The following is a 27675-nucleotide window of genomic DNA, read 5'->3' as shown; positions in this document are numbered from 1 at the left end:
ATCCCTGCAAGGAACTACTGTACAGTTGTTAAAATATATTTATTTGTGTTGATTTAAAGTTCACAGTATATTGCTGGCTAAAAATGATACTTCTTTTGATTGTGTATGAAAATATGTGTGTGTTCACTGGATTTCTGGGGGACTTTTTCTATGTATACATTTTCATACTGGTTGCATTTTTATAATAAATTACTTTTGAGATCAAAACAAAGACAATGTAAAAAATAAAGTCACTTCAACAGAAAATTTTATGAGATGAAACACACAAAATAAGTTGTTTCTCTTTATAATTATTTTAAATGTTTCTTTAAATTCCCAAGCTACATAAAAAAATGACAATGAAAATATTTTCACGTTGGAGAAAATATGTCTCTTTCATTCAAACCTTGCAGTACGGAAGGCCATGCTCTTTAACCAAGAAAGAAAGTGCTCTCGCCATGACCTCAGCTATTAATTTTGGGCATAAGACAGCAAGAAATCAAGTAATGAGTGTGGTTATAATAGTTAACATTTACTGCATGCTTAATTTGTGCCAGGCACCGCTCTAAGTAAATGCTTTTATGTGCAGGAACTCACAGAATGCCCCCAACAGCTCCAAGAGGGAGGAGAGGATATACCCCCCTCACAGATGAGGAAGATGAGACAGAGTTTGTTCAGAGTCATCCTAGCCACCCCACCACCTGGGTACCCTTCTCCCTGGGCCTCACCCCCTGCACTGTCATTACTTGGTAATTTGCCTATCTCCTCGAACAGATGATGCACATTTTCAAAGACTCATTCAACTGTGGATTTCCAGCCTAGCACAGTTCAGAAACACAGCATATGCTATTGAACCTTTGTTTATTGAATCCATGTGAATGATAAACAAAGAAAAAGGTCCCAACCAGGGCAGCCCAGCACCTGGGAGGTGTTCCCCGCAGGGCTCCCGTCAAGAGGAAAGACCCTCATGAGGGACTCCCAGAGGAGAAGCCCAACCTGGGCTCTAACTAGGAAACAGATAAGGTGGTCCCCCAACTCCTCCCAATTTGTAGCATGTGCATACAGAATTACAAATCTTATAACTGCAGATATTAGAGGTGCATATTTCATTACTCTCAGCGTTGCGTATTTATAATTTAGCGGTGTGTAAAAATTTATAAAGGCACAACTAGTGGTTGGTTAATGACAGTTACTGTGGCAGCCCATATTTAGTGTATTTTTCATGTCATGGAAATCTGGCCCAGAACAGAATGCCGTGTTCATAAAACAGGTGATGCAAAGGGGGAGGGAATGGGCTAGGGGCATTGTGACAAAACGCTCCTAGACTCACAAAGGCTGTCCCCTCTGCTGTCAGTGAGAGGCAAGCTGCTCCAAAAAGGAGATGTGAGCGCAGATGCAGAGGGGGTCAGAGGCATCTCTCAATGAGCCAGATGCCTGGGAGCCCACTGTCAGCCGGGCTTCAAAGAGAAAAGCTTTCTGATGGGGAATAATTAAGGCGAGAGACCCCTGAGAGAAAGCGGTCAATGCTATTGCTATATTGACAAATGCATAATTTTATCTTGGAAAAAGAAATCCCCTGCCTTTCCAAAAGTGAGTCCTAAAATAGCTGCCTTTCAAGGACTAGCATCCTAATCGAGTTTTTATTCATCAGCGACTGCAGATGAGCCAGAGCGGGTCCTGGAAGTTTACCCCCGAAGTCACGGCTCTGGTCTCACAACTCATCAATTCCAGGCATTGGATGACATGGGGCCGGGCCCAGGGGCCGGGAAAGCCTGCAACCTGGCCCACTATGGAGCTGAGAACAGCTCAGCTCCAGGTGGGGCTGGGAAGGCAGGGGCCTGATGCTGCAGGAGGTGAGAATTGGCTGGGTGGCGGTGAAAAGGGAACTGGTGGCTTTGCAGCAGAGACCCCAGGAGCATCCCTCCCACACCTCACCCCCCAAGCACCCATCGTCCCTGCCCTGCCCTTCAAAGAAGATAAAGAGCTTCGGCTTTTCCCATCCCATCCATACCGTGGGGAAGAGGTGAGGGGACTTCCAGGTGGATGTCATTAAATTTATCTGTGGGCTAAGCACTGCCAGGCTCCCTCAGGTCACCGCAGGGTCCGGCAGAGCCCAACATGCTGCCTGCCAGGCTAAGAGGGATTCTCCCCAGGCTCAACGGGCGATCCCCGAACAGTTACCAACAAAGGCTGAGCAACCATGAAACCCCCTTCTACTCCCCAAACACAAAGTCAAGGGATTTGATAAACAGAGTCATCTATTTTCACTTAGCACAACAAGTAAAGCAGATCCATGTTTCCAAACCATCACCCTGAACAAGTCAAACCACGCTACAAATCACAAAGAATAATTAAAACCTACACTTCTCACAAGGCCACAGAGTAAGGCAATTACAAGGCACTTCTAATGAGCGATTTATGCAATTTAAAAAGTCAGACCCACAATATGCAAAGAACGCATCAGTGAATCACTGCCAGGGACTCGGTGCCCTTTGATCCTTGGGCCTGGCCCCTGCCCGCTGTGACTTCTCTGTCACCCTCTCCTCGTATTTCCGGGCGCCTGGATAACAGCCACGGAAGATTCTCTGCATAAGCTCAGTCTGTGCCTCACACTTAGGAAGCACATTTAATACCGACTTGCGGAGAGGATGGCGGGTAATTGCTGCTAGCATCCAATGTGAGCGCTGTATCTCATCTATGATATGCAATTTAGAAGCTATATTCTAGTAAGAGAACTTTACGACTTGCTGTCATGATAAATAAAAGTTTATGGCATAATGGAATTAATATTTACTTTGAGTGCAACACAGACTATTCAAATAAAGTTGTTCTGGAATCACTTTACACCGGGAGAGTTGGGAAATGTCGCTAACCCACAACAGGACTTGAATTCGCTTCCCCTTATGGCCCGCCGGTGACAATCTTTCCATCTTCTGGTTCAATATGTTTCTGGACAATTTTCTAAACAATTGCTGTAGTTAGAAATGTTGGTGTTACAAGTGGGGAAAGCCGGGGGGTGGGGTGGGGTGGGAGACTGGGATTGCCATACATACATTACTAATAAGAAAAAAATATATCAAATTGTACACTTTAAATATAAGCAGTTTATTGTATGTCAATTATATCTCAAAAAAAGTTCTTACGTTGGTGTTGGATGTGATGTACTAAATATGGAACGGGTCTGTTGAGCAGGCAGCGTATGTGGGGGTGGGGGAGGAGAGGCGGGCAGGACGAGAAGGGAAGGGGTGGCAGTGGATGGTCCCATGCCCGCATCTGAGGGAGCTGTCAGAGAGCCGGAGCAGCCTTGGAAGAAGGAAAACGACGTGTTCTGAGCAAGTCTCTCTGATGCTGGTGTTTTCAGAAGGGCATTTGTGACTCATCAGACATTCAATCTGTTGCTTTTATGTGAAGGAAAATTTTAAAAAAGAATACTAGCTCACACCTAAATTACACAGTGGCTGCTTGATTCTAACATAACTATACAGGAAGCGATTCTCTTACTTTATCCTAAGCTATAATTTACTGGAGGTGCAGGGAGCAGTTATTCCAGATCTGAAGTGAGTCAGAACCACGGTCCGGTTTACTGTGAAGCTACCGGCACCGAAGCTTCAGGACCATCCCTCCCTCGCCCCCAACCCCCCCCCCCCCGCTCACTGCCTGTGTGTTACACGGACAGACCCCATCCAAGACGTTAGGCCTAATTTTGTGTTCATTATTTTGTATTTATTCAAGATCCTCAATTGCATTGGCTTCAGACCCCATAAAATTGGCATCTGCCCCGATCAGAAACAAACTTACATTTCAAAGCAAAACAAAACAAACCCCTAAGAAGAGTGGGAAACCCTGCCCCAGGGTGGGGTTGGGACCACTTGAGGTCCTTGGCACGCGTGTTCTCAAGGACACACGTGGGGTTGGGGTGGTGCCCCCGGGGAGGGATGGAGGTGCAGGGCTTTATCTGAAGGGTCCAGGAGACTAAGACACAATGGCCAGCTTCCGACTCAGGGGAGCCGCTGGCAGCCGGTGAGGCTGGATGCTCTCCGAGTCTGAGTCATGCAGCAGCAGGAGGCAAGTTGCCCAGACTATAAACAAGTGGAGAATTCCAGAGAAAGCATGGATTAGTGGGGCAGGCCAGACCACCCACCCTCTCCCCCTGCCTTAGTCCCTGTGAGTCATATGCAGGATTGTCATAAGGGGGGAGACTGCTGATGACATTGTCACAGGGCCAAATCTGAAGCTCTTGCTCAGAGGCTCGGATGACTCTGATAATATTTCTAGCTGTAAAGAGTGCCTTTAACATAAAGAAATCAAGTCATTTCACGTACTGTTTTGCAATGACGAATAGTTTTACTATTGGTCTTCGTAAGGACCAATCCATAAACACATAGAATGAGCCGGGTAAGGACCCCAAGTCTCTACACCTTCAGCTCATACTGTGAAACAGAATTTTCAGATATTTTGAAGATGGGGAACCAGGCCCAGAGAAGGGAAGGGACTTGCTTAAGGTCACACAGCAAGTCAGTGGAGATAGGCAAGATGCAAACTCAAGACATCTGACTGTATTACAGTAGCCCCTTCATTAAAGCAACTCACCTCCTTAGGTCACTGTTGTAAAAGGAAGAAGCCATCTGTGTATCCAGAAACACTGAGCCTGGTTGGCAATGGAGCAGAGCGGAAGGGAGGCCCAAATGTTAACTGCTCAGGAATGCCCATCTTGAATGCTTTGGTGTGCACCATCTTCGTGCGTGAATCCAGACTCACCCATTTCTCTGAGATGGTCCCTGAATGCATTTCTGAGGACCTGGGTCAGGGAGTTGGGGGCTTCAGAACCTAGCACAATGCCTGGCACATCTTAGGTGCTTAAGAAAAGTTTGCCAGATAAACAATTTAGTAAGTATCTATTACATGATATATTGGTACATCTATAAAAATCCCTCAAATAGAAGTGATGAAATACACAACAGGCTTTTGGCACCTCAGGGCCATTTGGGCACAAAGCTCTAGAATTTCCCCTGTAGCAAGTCACAGGAATCCTAAGCCTGCAGATGGAGGGAGGTACCTGTGTGAACAGACCCCCAGGAGAGAGGGTGACAGAGCTACCAGTCTCATTTCAGTTCACAGTCAGAGAAAAGATAATCTCTGTCTTCCTGAGCTGAAAATCCATTCCTGGCAACCCCAGAGGCCGTGTGCGGGACCTGTTGGTGGCCTTTCTAGAGCAGAAAGTAGTTTGACATAAGAAAGAGGGGAGCTGTGTTGCACGTGAGCATCCTGGGTCGGGTGGGGGAGACCGTGCATCTCTGGGGAAGGCTGAGGAGGGATTCAGCCCCCACGGCTGCACCCAGGACCTCCACCATGCTTCCCTGGCTCTTGCCCTGCACCTGTCCTGCAGGAAGTCCACCCAGTCCTCAGCCCTGGAGATCTCTGTCCAACCACATTCTATCGCGTCTTCCTTAGGAACCCTCCACTGCAAGTTCCCTACAGACACCAGCCTAAAAGCGCAACCACAACATCTTTACAACGGTCTTTGTTTATTTCAGATTACAAATTGTCTGACAATTTTATTTCAACGAAAAGGACTGCTCTGTATCACACTGCAAACACATACAGAACGGTCGCCGATAAGGGTGATGATCTGGTGCAAGGGCCGAGAGGAAACGGTAAACATTAAATCAAAGCAACTCAGCTTCCAGCCACAATGAAGTGACTGATGCTGGACCTGCCCTCCCACTGGAAACAACCATAAAACTCATGAAAATATCTGAGGCTACTCTTTGCAGGCACTGGATGACAGGCAGTTCGGGACTATGATCCTGTAAGAAAGAAAACACACAAGGTGAGCTCTACGTCTACTGGCTTTCTGGACTGTTACACAGGGAGGTGGGGTGGGCACAGCTAGGCACAGCAGCCTCCCTGATCAGGGAAGGCAAAAGTCAGAGTTTGGGGCTGCTGAAGCAGCTAGAATTTGCAGGTTTTGGGCCCTAGAGAGAAGGGAGCTGTGTAGAAGGAAGTCTGCTTGGAGGTTCCTGGGGGGTACTTGGTTGAGCACAGAGCTGTCCACACGCAGGGCAAGACTCCAGATGCTATAGCACTGAAAGCTAAACAGAGATACTGGGGGTGATGCAGGGCTGAGGAACTTTCAATTTATGGCCCACCCAGATGGGAGAACCCTCACTGGGTACCTGCAGCATTCACTTAAGACTCGAGAAAGTTCAGTTCTAAAGAGTAAGGACCACCCCCTCGCATAAGCAGCAGAGCCTACAACTAAGGTCAAGACCAAAATAGACCAACCCTAACAAAAAAGTAGAATCAAGTCATCTGTCAGAACAAAAATCAACCTGCTTTACAGAAAACAACACAATCCAGACTCCCTACAACATAAGTTCCACAATATCTAGAGTATACCATGTTCATGGATTGAAATTGGTCTACAGATTTAATAATCATAATCAAAAAGAGATTTTTTTAGGGGGGAGAAATTGTTTTTGCAAAATTAGGATCTTTCTGAATATACAGTTTTGCAGTTTCTTTTCCCATCATTCCTCCATCCCCAACCCAATCATACTCCCATCAGGCATTTGGCACAGCTCGCCACTCCCTCTTCAGAGTTCCTCTTCACTTGGCATCCAGGTCATCACACTTTCCTGGTCCTCCTCTGACTCATGGATCCCTTTGTCTTGTTTTCCTTTGCTGGCTCTTCCCTTTTCTTCCAGACTGCCAAGTGTTTTAGGTGTCATAGGGCCTCAGTCTTTGGCCATTTTCTCTCTTTGTACTCTTTCCCTGGGTGGTCATCTATGGCTGATGCCTATGAAAGTCTGTATCTGTGGTCTGACTGCTCCCCTGAAACTCCAGATTGTATACTCAATAACTTACTCAACATCCACATTCGGATGTTGCATTTAACGTATGTAGAGGTATGCCAAAACATACCTCTTGATTTTCTCCCCCAAGCCCTCTCCTCTCCTATGATTTTCTACTTCCAGTAATAGCACCATCCTTCATCCAGTTGCTTAGGCTGCAACCTGGGAATCATCTTCATGTTTTTCTTTCCCCTTATCCAAAGTTATCAACAAGTTCTACCAACAATATCCTCAAAATGCATCCCCCATCAGTTCACTTCTCACCACTTCCATTGCTGCTAAAGTTACTGAACCACCATCTTTTCTTGTCTGGAAGACTGAAAAGTGGAGCAACAGTATAATGAGATAGGTAGGAGCACAGGTGCTGAGGCCAAACCCTGGCTCTGCCACTCACTAGCTGTATAACCTTGGGCAAAATACTTAATCTCTCTGTGGCTCATTTTCCATCTGTAAGGTGGGGTTCCTAATAGCACCTACCTCACTCAAAAGATTGGTACAAAAGACTTTGAGTCAAGCATCCCAGAAGCCTCACTCCCTTTGGCTCATCTCAGTTGCTTTGATGAAGCAGGCTGCTGTGTTGTGAGTGTGAGCTGCAGAGGTCCATGTGGCAGGGAACTGAGGTGGCTTCCAGCAAACAGCTGGTGAAGAATTGAAGCCCTCAGTCCAGCAGCACATGAGAAGCTGAATCCTCCCAATAACACATGAATGAGCTAGGAACATATGGGCCCAGCTGGCCCTTGAGATGCCCGCAGCCCTGGCTGTCATCCGGACTGCAGCCTTGAGAGAGACCCTGAGCTGGGGACCCAGTTAAACCATGCCTGGATCCCCTTCCCACACAAATGGTTAGGCAATAAATGTGGCTGTCAGAAGCCGCTGAGTTTTGGAGTAATTTGTTGCACAGAGGTTGGTAACTAGTGCACCCTGTTCTCTTTGAGGCACTGATCACCTCCGGGGTTGTATCTGTCCCTTGTCAGTCTCCCCTGCTGCCGGTAAGCTACACGAGGGCATGGATATTATCCGTCTGATTCACTTCTGAATCCCCAGGAACTAGAACTGTGCCATGGCAAGCTCTCAATAAATATTTGTTGAATAGATGAATAAATGTCACACAGTGGGCCTTTTCCTGTGTGGCTGTGTGATGCTGCAATGACGAACACCTGGAAGTAATTTGGAAATGACTTCTTAATCTACACCCCCGATTCACAGCACCACCAGCCACTCAGTCAGCCAGCGTGGACTAGAACTCTGCCAGGGGCCACGGCGCAGACTGGAAAGAAACATACAACAAACCCTCTCCTGAAGGAGTTACAATCTGGTTGCAAGGGAAAAGCTCCCTAAAACGGGTAGAGGGGTTTAGTTCTCAGTCCTGCGCCACTGACCGAAAGATCTTACCTGGAGATGCGTGGGTCCCCTGACGACACTGAACACGTGCATGAGCCAAGTGCCACTTCAAGCTCTGGACACGTGCTGCCCCACATGTGTAAACCTCCAACCCCCAGAGAGGTAGGTGCCACTACGATCCCAGTTTTACAGATAGAAAACCAAAAAGGAGTTAAACAGCTGCTCCTGGTCACAGGATGGGTAAATGCTAGAGCCAGTGTTTGGCACCTGAAGGCAGACTGCGCGCCAGCCCATGCCCCGCCCACACGTGATGACTGGCCAGTGTCCCTGCCCACGCTCGGTGATTGGCCAGGCAATCAGAAGCAGGCGGGGTGTGAGGGGAGGAGAGTCCACACCGGAATGACTGGAGACCAGGTCAAGTGTGGAGGGAAGTTGTGGGGCAAACCTGTGACCAAGGGCCTTGGCCTCAGAGGCCATTAGGGGAAGGACCCCCAGAGTTGCTGCCCAGTGACTCTACCCAGGCAGGGCTGGTCCTCACCCACAGAGTGTGATGGCAGAGCCGGAGAGTGACCATCTTCCCTTCAACCAAAGCTCGTAAGGCGCAGGGATAAAATGAAAATATCCATTTGTTAACTTTGAACAAGAGATCACTACTCCAGGGACCAGAAAGTTATACGATGTAGAGCAGCGGTCCCCAACCTTCTTGGCACCAGGAACCGGTGTCGTGGAAGACAATTTTTCCAGGGGGAGGGAGGTGGGGATAGGGGGGAAGGTTCAGGCTGCAATGTGAGCGATGGGGAGCGGCAGATGAAGCTTTTCTCACTTGCCCGCCGCTCACCTCCTGCTGTACGGCCCTGTGCCTAACAGTACTTGGACCGGGAATGATCCGTGGCCTGGGGGTTGAGGACCCCTGATTTAGAGCGTTCTCTCTGGGAAACCGAAGGAGAACAGGTGGGTGTTTAAGGGTTGGGGCAGAGGAGGCCCAGGCAGCCCTTTCTCCACAGGCTGGTCTCAACACGGACCATGTATGAGCTGGCTGCTGGCCAAGACTGCCTGTCCCTCTGACATTCTCTCTTGTCCCATGGACACCTTCCATCAGATGCAGTCCATTCCTGGGGGCCTGAGACCACTGTCCTTTAAGATGATTGCACATCTCTGCAGTTTCACGATTTATGAGAGCTGTTGTGTTTCCCTCCTTGCCTGCTCCCGGGAGAAGCTCAGTGTAGCCCCAAATGGCTACGCTCAGCAACTGGTCAACAGCATAAACCCCCAGGGGGGTCAGACCAGGCTGAACAGCACAGCCATATCCACAGACACACGAGGGAGCCCCCATCACCTGGAGCTCGCTTCCACCTGCCTCCCCTGCCCCCACCTGAACACCCCAGCCATTTGTGCTTCCAGGTAGAGCTTGTCCAGCAGTGACCATCTCAGGCACCTCCTCTGTTCAGCACCCAGGATTAACATGGGTGCCCTCTGCACAGAAAGGAAGGAAGCCTGGATTACTACGGGCTTGGGGCTCAACTGTGTTTCCCCTGAGAGATGCCTGCCGATGGTATCCTTGCATGCTTTAACAGGTGGGAAGCATGAGGCTGCTGGCACGAGCAGAAAAAGGATTACAAAAGCCAAATACTCATTACTACCCAAATCGCCTACGGCCCCAGGAGTACTTCTGATTTTTTGGAGAAATGTGGGGGGCACGACAGAGCTCAAGACCCTGGACAGCAATATTATAAGAAGCCGAGAAGATATTCCTGGTCCTAAGCCCTAGGGGAAACCCCAGCACCTTGAGGCATTCAGCTGGGGTCATTCGTGTCTGGAGTGCCCCATCCAGAGTCCTAAGTGAGATGTGATCCATTTCCAACCCCACCCCTACCCCCACCCCCGCTTCAATAGCTTTGAAATAGGAGCATTTTGCCGTAACAGATGAAAGCAGACCACGGCATTGTGAAAGCTGGAGTGATAAATACATTTCCCCGTGGATGGTGAGAAGGCAAATGACAAACAAACCCAAACAGGAAGGCGCACATGGATCATGGAACAACCTGGGCCTTCGCCCCACAACACACTGTGTGCTCTATAAATCGGCTCGTCGTGACTCTTCCGTCTCGGCTGACAAACGACAGAATGGGCTCTGCTCACACCGAGTGCCAGAGAAATGCCAGCCCGGGAATGGCCTCCAGGTGCAGGAGGGGATGATCCTCTCCAGCCGGCTGCCTGCCAGCACATGTCATTCGGGTCGCAGCGGGCCTCCGGTGGCAGCTTCTGGAGCTGGGGCGCCGCTGGTCCCTGGGACAAGCTGTGCCTGTGCTCTCCATCCTTTACCAGCCCCCACCCCCACCCCCAGCTTCTCCAGCCCAGGCCCTTCCCTATCTACTGGAAAGCAGTCCGTAGGTGGGGTGCAGCAGAAAAACTACCAAGGAAATCAGCTGGGCTTTAGAATCCCAGCAACCCAGCAGGGAGCTGGACCCCATGCCAAGTACTTGCTGCTTCTCAGGGTACTTCTTCCCCAGGATCCTCAGGAGAACGGTGAGGACTAGCTTTCCAGGAGATCACTCCTGATGTCTGTCTGTTTGGAGATGGGGGACAGGGGACGGGGCTGGGGTGGGCCAGTGCTCTGCAGGAACGCCTGTGTAATTCCCAGGGGGGAAGCAAAGCCACAGAAAACACTTGGCTTTGAACTGGGAGGCCTCTGGAAGGGAGCAGGGGACATGACAGCAATACCGCCAACTCATTTGGGCAAAGTGGCTGAGTTTTCTGAGTTGGCAGATGCAGACCAGGCTGCACGGGCCCCAACAGGAGGGGGAAGGAACAGCAGCCTTCAGTGGTTTGTAAGGGCTGGGAAGGGGTTTCTTCAAAAGGAATTCAATCAGAGATCAGTTGGGGTGGATCAGGGAGTGTGAGTGTCTCCCTCCTGAGTACAAAGAGTGGGGGACCCGGCCTCCGGGCTGACAGTCCCAAGAAAGAAGCAGCACCATTACGTATCATCTTTCAGAAGACGACCAAGTCCTCAGAATGGATGGCGGGGCGGGGGTAGCAGAGGTTGGGGTTTCAGGGTTTTTTGGGGGTTTTTTTGTTGTTGTTGTTGTTTTTAAGATTTTTTTCATGTGGACCATTTTTAAAATTTTATTGGATTTGTTACAATATGGCTTCTGTTTTATGTTTTGGTTTTTTGGCCCTGAAGCATGTGGGATCTTAGCTCCCTGACCAGGGTTCGAACCCACAGCCCCCGCATTGGAAGGCAAAGTCTTAACCACTGGGTCACCAGGAATGTCCCAGGTTGGGGGATTTTAACGGCACCCCCAGCCTCTCCAGCGTATTCAAGCTTCACATAAAGATCCGAAAGAGAGCCACATTTGCCGGAGCTGAAACACAAGTTGGCTTCCAGAAAACACAGGACATCAGCTCCGTCTGCTAAATAAGTTCTTTCAAACAACTTTTTTTCCTTTTCAAACCACCAGTATGTAAGAGTCATTCCGAATTGATCCCCAGAGAAGGCTCTGTCCAATAAACCTTCCCTCCAGCTCACATCCCAGGAAGCCTCAGAACAAGCCACCGCTTCAGCAATTCAATCTCCATATATTTTATTTTTAAAATATTTCATTTCTGGCCACCAGTCCTTAGATCTCCAATTTGATTTGGTTTCTATAAATGGATTTTTCATAGTGTCGGTGGAAAGTATATTTAATTTCAAATTTCTGCAAACTAAAATATTCAATATAAACGTCAGAGTGTGTGAGGGCCATCCATCCTCTCCGCAACTCACGCACCAGCTTTGAGACGGGCGTGCGTGCCCTTGGACAGTGTTCTCAGAGGTTTCCATCTGCAGAGCCCGGTCCAAACAGTGGGGGAGGTTGGCATCTGGTTTGCTTCCCTGCACCACTTTCTGTTTCCAGACAGTTGTTGGAAATGTGCCTATAGAGTTCCAACTAAGAAGCCGAATTTGGGTGACAACCAAAAATGTCTGATGCTAATGATGCCAGTGGAACGGATCCAGGCTGGCTGCCCTGTCCACACGGGTCACTGTCCCTGGGCTAAGTTCTCTGCTCTTCCACCTCTGCCAGCGCAGAAGACTGAAGCATAAAGCCCAGGGCAGGCTGGAGCTGTTCAGGCAGCGGAAGTAACCCAGGGAGCATCCCTCCAGCAGCCACTAACTCATCACCAGGAAATGACTTGGGCCTACGGGACAAGCAAATCATTTGCTAGGAGTGGTGGGAGGGTGCACTTAGAGGAACGATCAGCCTACTGGGAGCAGACACCTAGCAGACACCTTCTTTCAACAACTCACAGGAGTTATGCATTATTAAGTCTATTTTAGATGAGGAAACCGAGGTTCAGAGAGGCCCACTGTGGTTGCATAACTACTCCACGGCAGACTTGGGTCAGGATGGCTCCACAACCCACATGCTCCCTATCAGGGTGGCATTCTGTTGGGCACAGGTCTTCTAGATTCCCTGCTGCAGCATAACATGGTCCTGCCACAGGGCAGCTGCCTCTGCGTCTCGCTACCTGTTCAGGTCTCCACTGCTCCCAGTCGTGGGGTGCTATGTCTGCTCCTAGAGCAAAGGCCCGCCTGGGGCTTTCCATGGTACACCAGGAGGAAACCAGACCCTGCATTCCATGCACCTTCCAGCACCTTCCATGGCCCATTGGGGGGCCATAGTTCTGGCAGACTCAGAAGAACATGGGGGTGCCTGCACCATACACCCAGAACCTGAGAGTCAGGGGTCAGTTCCTGTCCTGTCCTTGAGAGCTGAGCCACCCTGAGAGAGTCAGTTCACCCGTGAGCCTGCTGCCTCCCCTCCAAATCAGGGGAATACCAGAGCAGTCAAGTCAAAAGGAGCCTCGGAAAACATACTGGTAATAACACAAGCTGAAAAAATGTTGGGGATTTTCCAGCAGTTGGGAGTTTGATTCCACTGCTCTCTTCCATCAGGGAGACAAGGGAGAGCCACTGTCCCCACTGAACTGATGTGACAAGGAAGAGAAGATGGTGATGGTGAGGATGGTAAAGCAATGGACACGAGGGATCTGCACTGACTCAAGTAAAGAAAAGCTGAAGATAGACGTCAGTTTAAATGCAGAGAAAGTATTTAAAATTTACCTTAATACAAGCTGGAAGATCAAGGCAGCAAGTGCTTTGGTGGTGGGAGTTTCAACACTTCCATTTGGAAACGCAAAACCAGGGGCGTTTCTCACAAATGCCATGCACCCCAGTCACCCTCCCTGAAGGAAGGCAGGTAAAGTGCAGGAACGGGCTCCCCACCCACGGCTCCTTCAAAATCTAAAAGCGAAGCAGATGCACTGCGTCCACCGAGGTTGCAGGCAACCAGTAAGGTAAAAACAACAACAAGAACAAAATATATGGTTTTTTTTAACCACCTAAATCCGGAGAGTCTGCACGTAATTCAAGAGAAAACCTGAAAGCCAAGGGAAAGCCCTCTCAAAGGTGGGAGCTTTGAATTACCTCACATCCACCCCCTCACCTCAGCCAGCCAGGTCTGTGCAGCGCTGCCTGACTTTCCCTTTTGTGATGACTTTGATGAAAAATGCCACACACTTGATGGCAAGTAAACATTTCCCACTACTTTCAAATGCATCTCCTGTTCCCCACTGCATTAGCTCTCCGGGGCTGCTATACAAATTACTGCAAACTGGGGGGGGGGGGGGAGCGATGGGGTGGGGGGTGCTTAAAGCAATGGACATTTATCCTCGCACAGTTCAGGAGGCCAGAAGTCCAAGAGCGAGGTGCTGGCAGGCCCCATCTCTGTGTCTGTCTTCACAGGATTTTCCCCCCATGTTCGTGTCCAAATTTCCCTCTTCTTATAAGGACACCAGTCATTGGATGAGGGTTGCCCTAATCTTGTATGACCTCATCTTGACTTGATTAGTTACATCTGCAAAGGCCCTATTTCCAAATAAGGTCACATTCTGAGGTTCTGAGAGGAAATAACTCCGGGGGTGGGGGGATACTATTTAACCCAATACACCCACAGTAACGATGAAGGGGTACAGGGACAAGCACCCTTCTTTCATAGATGAGGTATCTGGGCCCATATTCCCCTTTTTCATCTGTCTAGAGACCCTCTCCAAGGCCAACCCTTCACCTGCGACCTTAACCTCTTGCTTTCCTCCATCCTCTGGGACTGGCTCTCAAAACCAACCCTTTCCCTTGACTCCTCACTCTCTCCCCTTCTACTCACGTTCCCTCATCCAGACACACATGGAAGACCTCACCCGACTCTGATTCTAGTATCTGGTCTCTCCTGTTAATACCAAACATCTGACAAGAGGAGTCTGTACTAACCAGCTCCACCTCCCACCACTCACCCCTCAACCCCTGGCATTCTGGCGTCTGTCCATCATCTGTTGTGCTTTCTAAGGGCACCAATAACCTCTTGGTTACTGTTCTCCTCTGATATGCTTCTGTTGTATGTAACACAATGAATCAACTCCTCCTTCCCAACCCTCAATTCACCCCAGCCTTCCTGCATCCAGCACACTGCCCTTCCTCTGAGTCTTCATCTGAATTCCTCTCTTCCTGCCTCTCCCTTCCATAATCATGACCCCAGACTTCCTGTTGACTTAATGACCCACATCATAGGTACTCCATTCAACTAGTGTTCACTAAGTATCTATTAGGTTAAGGACATTGCAGAGATGCATATCTGACATTGATTCTGAAACAAAGTCTAATCAAGAAGATAAATTGAATAACCACAGTGCAAAATAAAATAGAGGTAAAGTGCTCTGGGGGTTTTGGACAAAAAGAAGCCCCTTCATGTTGGAAAGCACTCTGGGTGTGAAGCTATTTGTGTGGGCTTGTGTGAGTGTGGACCTGAGAGCCATAATTCCTATTCCTGAAGCCTGGCTCCACCACTTACCAAAAGAAGTCAGGGACCTCTCTGTACTTCAGGTGTCTCTCTTATAAATGGGGATAATAGTGGCACCAAGTCCATGGGATTCTCTGGAAAAGTAAGTGAGATAATATATACATGGTAGAGACTGGCCAGATGTTCATCAATGTCATTTCCTTCCCCTGAGTCAAGAGAGACTACACTTCCCAGCCTCCTTTTCACCTAGACTGGTCATATGACTGAGCTCTGCCCAGTAAAATGAGGGTGAAAGTGATGTATACCATTTCCGGGCCCGGCTCCTTCTTTCTTCCCAGTCCTCAGGGCTGTGAAAGAAAGACTCTGAGATGGTGGAGCCCTACAATTGAAGGACTGGGATCCCTGAGTCACTGCCAGGGGTAGAACCACTCTGAAGAGGTATCTGACTCTACCAGGGTTGTAATGTGAGTGAGAAGTAAACTTGTATTCAGCCACTTGTATTGCAGGGTTTATTTGTTACACAGCACAGCCTAGGCTATCCTGACCAATACAACATGTAAAAATATTAGCTATGATGATGATGAAGCATGAGGGATAAAAGGAAGGTGGAGGACATTGGTCAGAATAGCCCAATCCAGTTCCAAGAGCAGCTTTGTACACACATGTTAGAAATCTCATAAGACCAGGCCCACTCAGAGGTCTTTGCCCCCAGATGACTACCATGCCGTATGTCTGCACCATCACAATGAGATAAGACCTAACTGGAGTTCTAAAACAAATTAACAGTGATGTCATATTCAGCCTTACTCACTTACTCACTTTGCTCCAGCTGTTCCTGATGGATAGCTAAAATCCCTCTCTGGAGTGTCCCCTGTCCCCCCAACCCTGTTCTCCTTGCCAAGTGTTTTGTGATAAAATTAACTTATTTTCCCTCATTCTCTGGTCTCCCCTGCTACCAAAGATGCTGTTTCTTGGGACAGGCTGATCTCAGCAAGGTAGAATCAGATGGACCGAATTTATACTCATGGAGTAAGTCTCACAGAGACAATCACAGCCATTTTGGACACTTATAGTAAGAAGAATAGGAGAAGCAGCTCCAGCTTCTATTCACCGAGGGCTGATTCAGTGAAAAGCCCTGACCTGAACTCTGTATCACAACCTCTAGTCCTGGGCCTCCTCCTCAGGACCAAAGGAGGAAACAGAAGCTCAGGAAGCCTGGTTAACTTGCCTGAGGTCTCACTGCCCATGGATATGAAACTGGGGTTTTCACTCCGGCCTATCCTATTTCCACTCAGCCCCAAGAACCCCCCAAATCTCTAACTTGTAAACCGTCAGAAATATTTGGGGTCACTTAAGACCCTTCCCATTCCGAGCCTAACATACTTTGAGACTTGAGAGCTTGTCTCCATCCTGGTGGTTCCAGAAATCTTCACCCCATGTAGAAAAACTTTAGGTACCAAAATGCTGCCATTATATCATAATCACTTTCTTTACCCACTGGCATTTCTCTGGACGACAGCAGTGGTACTACTTTGAACAGGTGTAATTTCAGCCAAAGAGTAGAGCTTGGACACCACGGCCATGGCCACAACTTTCTACAGAAGATCTCTGTTTGGCCTTTCAAAATGCTATGAATGGCTGCAGACCGCTGTGACTATCTTCAGGGACCACCCAGATCTGGAGTCACTGCTCTAGCAGTTTTAAAGCATAAGGCACTCTCTGGCACAGCTGTCCCTACCCTGGGGCTGTCACCTCTGCCTGATGCCCATCTCTGCTTGGCCCACTCCTCCTCACCCTTCAGGGCTCCAATCACTGCTGGTCTCCCAGGGAGGTCTCCCCTGCCCTCCCAAGACTCACCACCCCCTTATCACTTAGGCTGCAGGTGCCCTGAGGACAGAGGCCAGGTGGCGTGGGTACTTGGAGCCCAGCACAGCACTCAGGATGCAGCAGGCTCCATCAGCACAGCAGTGGAGGCATCAGAAAGAGCCACTTGTGGGAACACATGATAGAGGCGCAGCTTTTCCCTGGCCTTTCTGCTGTGAATAGAGGACACATGTGGCCTGTGAATTGTAAAAGATTTAGAAATGCACATGGTCACCTGCATCACGAGTCTCCTGCTGGTCCCAGTTTTGCATTGTAGGGATCTCAGCCATCAGTGGGACTTGGAACAAAGGATGCGTGATTGTCATAGCTGCCAGGTACTATAGCCACCAAGTGTCACTGCAGAGCTGCCTGATCCTTTCGGGACCTTACTTTCACTCCAAAAGGAGGCCTGTGAATCTTTGGTTTAGTAGAGAGAGATGGGGCAGATCTGGCTGTTGGATCACTTGGGAGTGCTGGTTTCCCTTCCTGTGATGTTTAGGTTAGAGTGTTCCCTTGCAGCAAATAAAATAGCTCAGCTGTTCATAAACCGTAGTATTTGTGGTCTGTATTTCAAAAAGAAGAAAAGCCTTTGGGTGTCTGTTTAGAAGCGCTGCCATGAGGCGGTCAAGGCAGCGGTGATCCCCTGCTAGTGGCTTGGAGAGAACCGTGGATGACACCACTGGCTAGAACCTTCCACAGAGGCCCGGGTCCACAGCCAGGGTCAGCCCGCACATCGCAGAGCTTCCCGAGTACGTGTCAGCATAATGCACAGGAACTCGGCGTGAATCGCAGACTTGGCCGCAAAGTTGCCCCGCACTCTCCCCTCTGGGATGTGATTACCCGACGAGGTTCTATCTGTCTTCTCCCAGGTTAAAAGAAAACACAGAAGAGGAAATCGGCCCTCGCTGATCCTCAGGACCCATTTGCTCAGCAGCAGCTGTGCCGACGGGGGCGGGGCTGATGTGGACGTGAGCTGCCAGGGGCACACGTGGCTCTCTCTGTCCAGCTCAGGCTGGACAGCTCCTCCCAGGACTTACAGCCATTAGGCCACCTGGCCAGGGGGAGCCTCGGGACGGTGAGTCACCAGCAGAGGCCAGCAGAACACTGCGGGGGAGCCTTGAGGAGCAGTGGGTTTCCAAGAGAGATGTGGGGCTTGTGTCTTTCCCCCACGCATGGGACTGGAAAGCTGAGCTCCACTCCACCAAGCCATCCCTCCCTGGACAAGTTCTCTAGGAAGGAGGACCCAACATCAAGGAGATGCGGCGTGACCGGAGAGCCCAGGAAGTAGCATTAAGCCAAGAACTGAGAATGCATTAATTAGGGGAAGAGGAGAGGGAGTGTTACAGGCAGGAGAACAGCATGTGCAAAGGCCCTGGGGTGGGTGGGCACGTGGCGAGCACACGGAACTCAAGGAGCATGTGGATCTCAGGGACGGAAGCAGCACATGGCACAGGATGGGGCTGGAGGGACCATAAGAACCTCCAACAGCAACCAAGGGCTTACTCTGCAGTTAGCACACCTGTGAGCATTTTGCCCATGTTGACGTGTGACTGTCTTACAGCAATCCCTATTTTACAGACACCAGCAAACCGATAATAACAGCAACAGCAAATGCTGAAATATCCTTTCTATGTGCCAGGGCTGATCTAGGACCACTGTCCTCACCAATCCTGACTCACCCAGTCCTCACAGAAGATGAGAAAACTGTAACATAGGATGGGGAATGGGAATTCCACCCAGGCAGGCTGGCTCCAGAGTCCCTGTTTCCAACCAGATAGTTCTAAGTCCCCTTCTGAGAACTAGGGGCAGGGGACGCATGGGGCTTGCACTGTGGAAAGACCCTCGTATGGAGGATGGGTTGGGGGTGAGGGCCGACCCACGTGGGTCACTCAGAAGGATGATGCTACGACCAGGTGGTGGCAGCTTGGGCTAGTGTGATGGCTGAGGAGATGGTGGGAAAGGGATGGATTTGCAAGCTTTGGGAGGTAAACAGGTTGGAGTCTATCTGGATAAGGGGCTGATGGAGATGAACGTGTCAAGAACTACTCCCAGTTCTTGGTTTGCATAACTGGATGGATGGTGCTGCCTTTCACTGAAATAGAGGCATGTGAAGACAAAGGTCATGAAGCTGGTTTGGACCTGCTGAGTCCAACAGGAGATGTCAAACGGGCAGTTGATTATCCTTTCTGGCTCCCAGAGAAGAGGTCTAGGTGGGGGTTGAGATAGAGAGGTTCAAGTCACCTGCCAGCAGGTGCTGATGGAGAGCTAGGCATGGAAGACGTGGCTCCAGAGAAAGTGGAGATCAGGAAGGGAAGGTCTCTGTCCGAACTTGGAGGTGCGCCGGACCCCTGAACGATATTCACCCATTCAAATCAGGACTGCAAGACATATTCAAGGACACAGGAAACCACTCACAACAGGGTATTAAGTAGAAAAGCTGATCCAAAGCACACGTGGATGTCTAATAGAGTCCTGATGGCAGTGCACGTAGTGTACCTTGTGTGGAGGATGGGGGAGGGAAAGACATAAAAACATTAAAAGTGCTACCGGGGGATAGGATTAGAGATGATTTATTTTCTTTGTTGTTCTTCTTGTGCTCTTCTATATAACCATCTATTCAACACATATTTGAGTACCCCGATTTATTTAACTGGTTCCTTATTGTCGGAGGGTTGGGCATTCCCAAATTCCCTCTATTATCAATACTGCTGTAATGAACATCACCGTCTGTGAATCTCGTGGATGTGTGTCTTATTCCTCGTCTTGCTCCAAAACTTCACTTGTTCCCTACGGCCCAAGGCAACAAAACCAAACGTCTCTGTACCCCAGGAAACCTACATGCCGGCCCAATCTTCCTTTCCTGTACCTCCTTCTTCACTCAGCCCTCAAGCAGAGTTGTTCTCAAAGCTCAGACCAAAACCTGAACGAAGAGGACTGGTGAGATAGAGGTCACCAGGCCCCAGATCTCTGAGTCAAGAAAAAGGAGGTTCAAGGAGGGTGGGATGGGCTGTTGTCAGAAGCTGCCGAGGATTCATCTGGGCTAAGGAATGAACAGCCTTCCGTTGAGTAGAATGGAGATCTCTGGTCACTGCTGGCCTATTGGTTCTGATCTGGGGGCGAGTATCAGAGAGGTGGGCGTCACAGGGAACCAGGAGGAGGTTCTCTGGGGGAGAGAGAAGGTGGGACTCGGACACAAGGGCAAGAGCTATGGGATGTGCAGAGCAGAGCAGCCTCAGGAGGCAAGAGATGTTGGGACCGTAGGAGCCTTGGAAAAGTACTCCAGACAGTTGCCATCTGGAGCTCCTCTCCAGTGTGCTGGTGTTTTTATTGCGCTCTGTGAGCCAGAGAATTCACAAGAAAGAAGCCTCCTGAAAAAACCCCTTCTTGTAATAATGGGGCAACTGTCTGCCTGGATTGCAAAGGGAAGGGCCGACCAGCATTCCTGTAAGGACTTTCTGCTCCTAGACTCTCCTCTGAACAGCTGTGTCTCTTGGTTTTGTTTTTTGGGTTTTTTTCCCCAATTTATTTATTTTTTTTGGGGAGGAGGTTCTGCGTTGGGCCTTCATTGTTGCTCGAGGGCTTTCTCTAGCTGCAGAGAGTGGGGGCTACTCTTCGTTGCAGTGCGCGGGCTTCTCATTGCAGTGCCTTCTCTTGTTGTGGAGCACGGGCTCTAGGCACGCAGGCTTCAGTAGTTGCAGCACATGGGTTCAGTAGTTGTGGCTCGAGGGCTCTAGAGCACAGGCTCAGTAGTTGAGGCACACAGGCTTAGTTGCTCCATGGCATGTGGGATCTTCCCGGACCAGGGCTCAAACCCGTGTCCCCTGCATTGGCAGATGGATTCTTAACCTCTGCGCCACCAGGGAAGTCCTGCCATGTCTCTTGTTAAACTGATCATTTCTCAGAAAAACACAGAGAGCTCCCAACCTGGAGAAATGCTGGTTCCTGGCACAGTGGGCAAGAAGGACAGGTTGGTTCTCATCTGTTCTACAAAGTAGGAATTTGGATGTAGACTCATCAAACACGCACACACATGTATTTCTTTCTTACTCTTTCCATAAACAACAACCACAATAAAAACTACATGGATTTAGATTTTGCAATGACAATTTAAAAGCCACTTAATACTGCATGAAATTCAAGCTGGTAAATTGAATGGACAGTGATATTAAAATATTTCATTAGATGCTTTTTATGCCAAATTAAGCTCCTGCAATTATATTGATATTCACAGTCTACATTAATCTAAAACTATTTTAATACTTTTTCTAATTTAGCATGATTAATTCTTTCACTTAAGAGCACACTCATTTTCAAGTTTTTGATTGTTTTCCTGTTTTGCTGCTTTGACTTCTCTTTGCTGGAATGTTTAATTCATAGGGATTTGTACTCAAGGGGATGGAATCCAATTTTTCAGGGCATTTACTTACCTGGGAATAAGGTTTTACTCTTGTTTCTCCAACAATTATTTTCTCCATGTGGTGGACCAGGCCTTTGACACACTAACTGGAAAGCACTTCAATTTATTAACTATATATGTACAACCTTGAAGCCCAGAAGGCCATTTTTTAAAGAGATTTCCTGAATTGGTTTGCAAGATTAATATTCTGCCTAGTTATAAATTTAAAAGTTACGAGTCTGTGTTTTAAAAACTGAAAATAATGTCTTTAATATAATTTCTGCTGCCAGCAGGGGGCTAGAAATAGAGGAGCCCTGTGTTCAGGTGGATGAATGGCCGATCGGGGGATGTGAAAAGAGAATATCTCCGTGTTTGCCAGCACTAATAATTTTTCACTGGAAAGTTCATCAATGGAATCATGAATTCCGTGTTTGTAGAGAATTTGGCTACGTCGAAACAAATGTGTCACATTTTGGATTCCTGTTTACGAATATTTGTTTTTGCTTTTCAGCAGTTCTCTCCTCATCTGACTTTAATTTTTTTAAAAAAGGGTCCACGCTACAGTGCCAGTTTCTTTCTCCAAGACGCACCACGCCATTGTAGTATCAATTACTCAGACAATTTCAATCCATCCAGACGCTCATGTCATTAGTCCATGGAGAACCTTCGGAAACAATTTACATAGAAACTGCCTTTACATGCTAAGTGGAAAACGTGCCGCCATAGTCAATGGAATTTGAATCACAGTCCACATGCAGACTGGTTTCATTTGTGCTACTTATTAAACAGGAAGAAGGTGATGCAGTCAATTACAAAGCAATTACCTGAGCAGTTACTGCAAACCTGTGCCACCAGCTATTAGAGCCACCTCCCCAAGAAGAGCTTGCTCTTGACCCTTTTTCTCGATGCCCGCCTGGCCCCATGAGCCCACCCTTCCTCCGGGTGCTGCCACCACCCGTCCAGAGCCAGGCTGCTGCTGCAGAAGCCCCCTCATAACGTCAGTCTTTCCTGACCCCAGGACTTTTGTCCTTAGGACTGGAGGGTCTTATCACAGAAGCAGGGGGATTGGGACTCATTCCAGCACTCCCTCGAATGAACCAAGGGGAAGCTATTTAGATGAATCCTTCAGTTTTCTTCCTGGTGGGAACTATTCAGAAAACCAGACGGCTTCCAGTGACTGGCCAGCCAAACAGGGCGGAAGAAATTAGCACGAGGCCAGGCGCCCAGGTGGGCAAGAAGCACAGGTATGCATGAGCCCAGGAAGATCACAGTCACTGGTTTTGGGTTTTTTAGTTGTTTTTTTTTTTTAAAGGCCAGGCATTTCTGACATGTATGGGAATAAAAGCATCCAAGGAGGGCTGAGTGGCCTTTACAGGTGCTGCAAGGTTTCTGTAGCAACCAAGGACTCCTCCCCTGATGCAGGGCACGTCCTGCCCTCTGGGCCTGCCTGGCATGGCATGAAGGGTACTACCTGCTCTCCCTTCCTACCTGGGGGGGCTCTGGGATGATAAGGATCCCACTGGGCACGTCCTTTCTCTCTGGGCCAGGGCCCTGCATCAGTAACAGAGGCTGTGGTTCAGCCTTCCTCTCGTTCCTGAGAACAGATGCAGGAAGTCCTGTTCCTACCTTGGCTGAGCATTTTAGCCTGGAGGCTTCACAGTGTCCCAGAGCCCCGCACCGAGGGCTTTGGAAGTACCAAAAACAGATGCTGGAAGAGAAAGCCTGGCCCACAGCAGGGAAATGTGGAGGTGGAGGCCAGGAGGTTATCTCTGCAGAAAACCTGAGTGTTTTGTTTATGGTGTTCTGACAATGCTCAGAGCCACTTGGAGCAGCTGCTCCGCGTACCAAGCTGCTTGACATTCTGCCGGGAAGGTAGCTGCAGCTCTGGAAGGATGACTTGTGTGACATATGACAGCTTTCGGGGCTGCTGGTCCCCTAGCTTCACTGCTCTAAGACCCGAGCCATCTGTAGCCTCTCAGTTCTGATGCTGGGGCCCAGAATGGTGAAACAGAAGAGGGAGAAGAAAGTAAGCAAAACAGAAAAAGAAGAGAGAAAGGAAAAAGGAGGAGCCGGACCACCTGTCTTGAACAATGAAAAGAGAAGTCCCTCTGATACGGTAGCCTAAGCGATGTTTTTAAAATAATAAAATGATGCCACTCACCTATGTAAAACCTCCCAATGGCTCCCACGGCTCCAATGCTAAATTCTAAAGGCCTTAACACAGCCCCTGAGGCTCTGCGGGCTCAGTTTCCAGCCTCTCCTCTCATCACTGCCCCTTCATGCTCTGCGCTCCAAGTGCACTCGCTAGCCTTCAAGCCTGACCTCCAGCTGCCATCCTTCCTCATGCCTCAGGGCCTTTGCATAGGCTCTCCCTCTGCAGGAATGCTTCTCCCCTTCTCACTGCCCTCCCCACCTCCCTCACTGGCCATCTCAGTGAGACATCACTTCTTCAGAGATGCCTTCTCTGATCCTCAGGTCAGATCAGATCCTCCTGCTAGAAGATCTTAGAGTTCCTCCACTTTTCCTTTACAGCCTTAATCACAGTTCTTTACACACAATCAGGTGATGAAATTATGTCTCCTCTACCAGGCTGGAAGCTCCGTGGGGGCGGGGACCTCATCCACTACCTACTCTGCTGGCCCTCAATAAATGTTTCTGGAATGAATGACTAGATGAATGAACTCCAAAGTCAGGGTTATTAGGAAAAGGAAGACTTACAATTTCAAGTCAAAATCCACGACTGGAGTCAGAGTTAGTCTTGCATATGAATTACACTCTGCGGCTCACCAGCTGATCCGCCTTGGCAACTGTTCAACCTCTCTGAGCCTCAGTTTCTCATCAGTGAAACATCACAGAGTTGTTGTGAAATTAAGATAAGGTGTGGAAAGCACTTAGCATAATCAATGGTAGCTTCTGTTATTTTTTATTGCTGTTGTTGATATCATTATGAAGTGACTGGTCGGCAGTTTGGAAACCTCACTCCAAGAACTCTGAGTCCACACTGAAGGTGGGCTCTTTCTTTCCTCTCTGGGAGCTAGAAGCATTACAAACACTCACACTGATGTGCTACAAATAATGTTTGCTTCACCCATTACTAAGTTAATAATACAAGGCTTGGACTCTGTGCCCTGCCCTATGCCAAGCCCTGTGGGATGGGGCCCATTTGAGAACCAGCAGGACCTCAAAAACATTGCTGGTGCATTTGAAATTAACACAACCTTTCCAAAGGACGATCTAGCCATGTGTATGGAATTTTAAAGCAGATACACCTTTTGACCCAGCATTACTATTCCATTTCTAGCAATATACTCAAGGAAGCAATTGGACAAGTATTAAAAAGCCTGCCTCAAAGCAGTCCTTAAGTATTTGTTGAAGGAATCCTGAGTATATGATTATATGGTTAATATCCTTTGTTATTTTAAGATGGTGAATTACACTGATTGATCTTCAAGTGTTAACCCAAGCTTGCACACCAGCAATTAGCCTCACGGATCATGGTGTATTATCCTTTTTACATACAGCTGCATTCAATTTGCTAATACTCTATTAGGGATTTGTACGTCTATGTTCATGAGAGATATTGGTCCGCAGTTTTCTTTTCTTGTAATGTCTTCGTCTAGTTTTGGTGTCAGAGTAATACTGGTCTCACAAAATTAACTGAGAAGTGTTCCACCCTCCTATAATTTTTAGTAAGATTAGCATTATTTTTGTCCTTGAATGTTTAATAGAATTCACTATGAAGGAGTTTTCTTTATGGGAAGATTTTTAATTACAAATTCAATTTAATAAATATAAAGCTATTCAGATATTCTATTTTTGTGTCAATTTTAATAAATTTTGTCTTTCAAGAAATTTGTCCATTTCATCTAAGTTGCAAGATTTATTGCTGTAAAGGCGTTCATGGTACTCCTCTATTTTACCTTTAGTGTGTGTAGCGTCTGTAGTGATACTTCCTTTTACATTCATAACACCAATATTTTATGTTTTCTCTCATTCGTTTCTCAATAAGACTAACTATAGGTTTATTATTTTATTGATCTGAGATCCAGCTTTTGTTTTTTTTGTCTATTTATAAATTTTTTTCTACTTACTATTTCATTGATTTCACACTTATCTTTACCATCACTTTTTTCAACTTTGGTTTTCATTGGCTCTGCTTTTTCTAGTTTCTTAATGTGAAAGCTTAGATCATTTTTAAACCTTTGTGGATATGAATTACATTTGTTGATTTTAAATGTAAATACATAAGCAATTAATACAAGCATTTAAAACTATAAATTTCCTTCTATGATTTACTTTAGCTGCATCACACAAATTTTATGTTATGTTTCAATTTTCATTCACTTTAAAGTACTTTTTAGTTTCCTTTGTGACTTTTAAAGTTTTACTTTTAGAAGTATGTTGTTTAATTTCCAAATATTTGGGAATTTTTCAGATATATAATTTATATCTGAAATTCTAAATTAATTCAATTACTGTCAGGGAAACATATAGTAATCCTTTTAAATTAGATGAGACTTGCTTTATACCACAGCACAAGGTCTAGGTTAGTAAGTGTTCTATGTGCAGTTGAAAGGAGGTGTATTCTTCTACTGTGGGGTATTTTGTTTCAAAAATGTCAATTAGATCAAGTTGTTTGATAGCATTATTCAAGGTTTCCACTTCCTTACTGATTCCCTATCTATTTTATTCATCACTGAGAAAGGAATGCTGACGTGTCCCAGTATAATTGTGAGTTTATCTGTTCCTCCTTTCCATTCTGTCACTGTGGCATGTATTTCGAAGCTATGTAATTAGGTGCACATCCATTTAGAACTGTTACATCTTCTTGATGGGCTGATCTTTTATTACAAAAATGTCTCTCACTTTTTAGTAATAGTCCTTGTCCTGAAGTCTACTTTGCTTGAAAATATAATCATTTTCACTTTTTTATGGTTATTGTTTGCATGTATATCTTTTTTCTATCTTTTACTTCTAATCTGTCTTTAGTATTAAAGCCTGTGTCTTGTAGAAAGCAAATAGTTGGGTTTTGCCTTTTTTGTCCAGTCAGATAATCTCTAGCTTTTTACTGCAATGTTTTAGCCAGTTATGATTGATGTAATTATTTATATAATTGGGTTTATTTCTGTCATCTAGCTACTTGTTTTCTATTTGTCCTGTTTCATTTTCCTCTTTTTTCTTTTTCTTTTTCTTTTCTCTTTCTTTCTTTTTTTTGGTGGGGGGGGTGCTATTCCACTTTACCTCCACTATTGGCTTGCTGACTTTTTCTCTTTTTAGTGCTTGTTCTAGGATTTACAGTATGTATTTTCAATTACAGTATTCTATCATCAAATAATTATAGCACTTCATCAATAATGTAAGAACCTTTCAACAACATACTTCCACTTCCCCATGCAGTCCCTTGTATTACTGTTGCCATACACTTTGCTTTTATATATTGTTATTATTTTTGTTTTAGACAACTATCTTACTGGTATATAATTTACACACCATAAACTTTACCCATTTAAAGTGTGCACTCAACATTTTTAGTATATTTACAGCCTTGTGCAACAACCACCATAATCTAATTTTGGAACATTTTCATCACCTCCAAAAAGAAATCTTATTCCCATTAGCTGTCTCTCCCCATCCAACACACACACCTCCAGCCCTAGGCAGCTAGTAACCTACCTTCTGTCTCTATAGATTGCCCTATTCTGGACATTTGATATAAATGGTATCATACAATATGTGGTCTTTTGTGACTGGCTTTTATCCATGTTGTAGCATGTATTGGTCCCTCATGCCTTTTTATTACCAAAACATATCTCGTTGTATGAATATACCACATTTCATTTATCCATTCATCAGTCAATCAACATTTGAGTTGTTTCCATTTATTGGCTATTATGAATAATGTTGCTACGAACATCTGTGTATAAATTTTTCCATAAACATGTGTTTTTATTTCTCCTGGGTGTATACCTAGGAGTGGAATTTGGTAAGTCTGGGTCATATGGTAAATCTATGCTTAATATTTGAGGAACTGACTGTTATCCACAGCAGCAGCACCATTTTACAACCCCATCAACAAAGTGTGAGCATTTCAATTTCTCTACATCCTTGCCAACGCTTATTATTATCTGTCTTTTTTATTATAGTCATCTTAGTGAGTGTGAAGTGGTGTCTCATTGTGGTTTTGATTTCCCTGATGATTAATGATATTGTTAAACATCTTTTCATGTGCTTATTAGCCATTCATGTATCTTCTCTGGGGAAACATCTATTCAAATTCTTTGCCCATTTTAAATGAGCTATTTTTCTTTTTATTATTAAGTTGTAAGAATTATTTTAGACACAAGTATTTTATCCAGATTTATAATTTGAAAATGTTTTCTCCTAGGCTGTAGGTTGCCTTTTGACTTTCTTG

General features: G+C 46.9%; 1 protein-coding gene across 2 annotated transcripts in view; it reads right to left on the bottom strand.

The window, feature by feature from the left end:
• Positions 1 to 27675, bottom strand: part of CAMTA1 (calmodulin binding transcription activator 1) — an 869135-nt gene that overhangs the window by 398559 nt on the left and 442901 nt on the right. The window contains exon 6 of one of the 2 annotated variants that reach the window (XM_057695083.1): positions 5576 to 5786. The exons of the other annotated variant lie outside the window; for it this stretch is intronic. Within the exon in view, the coding sequence (XP_057551066.1) occupies positions 5646 to 5786 (141 nt within the window). The 3' untranslated portion in view covers positions 5576 to 5645. Of the gene's footprint in view, positions 1 to 5575; positions 5787 to 27675 lie in introns of those variants that run through there. 2 annotated transcript variants of the gene reach the window in all.

The sequence above is a fragment of the Hippopotamus amphibius genome, chromosome 1 (genome assembly GCF_030028045.1).
Source record: "Hippopotamus amphibius kiboko isolate mHipAmp2 chromosome 1, mHipAmp2.hap2, whole genome shotgun sequence".
In the NCBI taxonomy this organism is placed as follows: domain Eukaryota; kingdom Metazoa; phylum Chordata; class Mammalia; order Artiodactyla; family Hippopotamidae; genus Hippopotamus; species Hippopotamus amphibius.
This window is presented reverse-complemented; position numbering and strand designations above follow the sequence as displayed.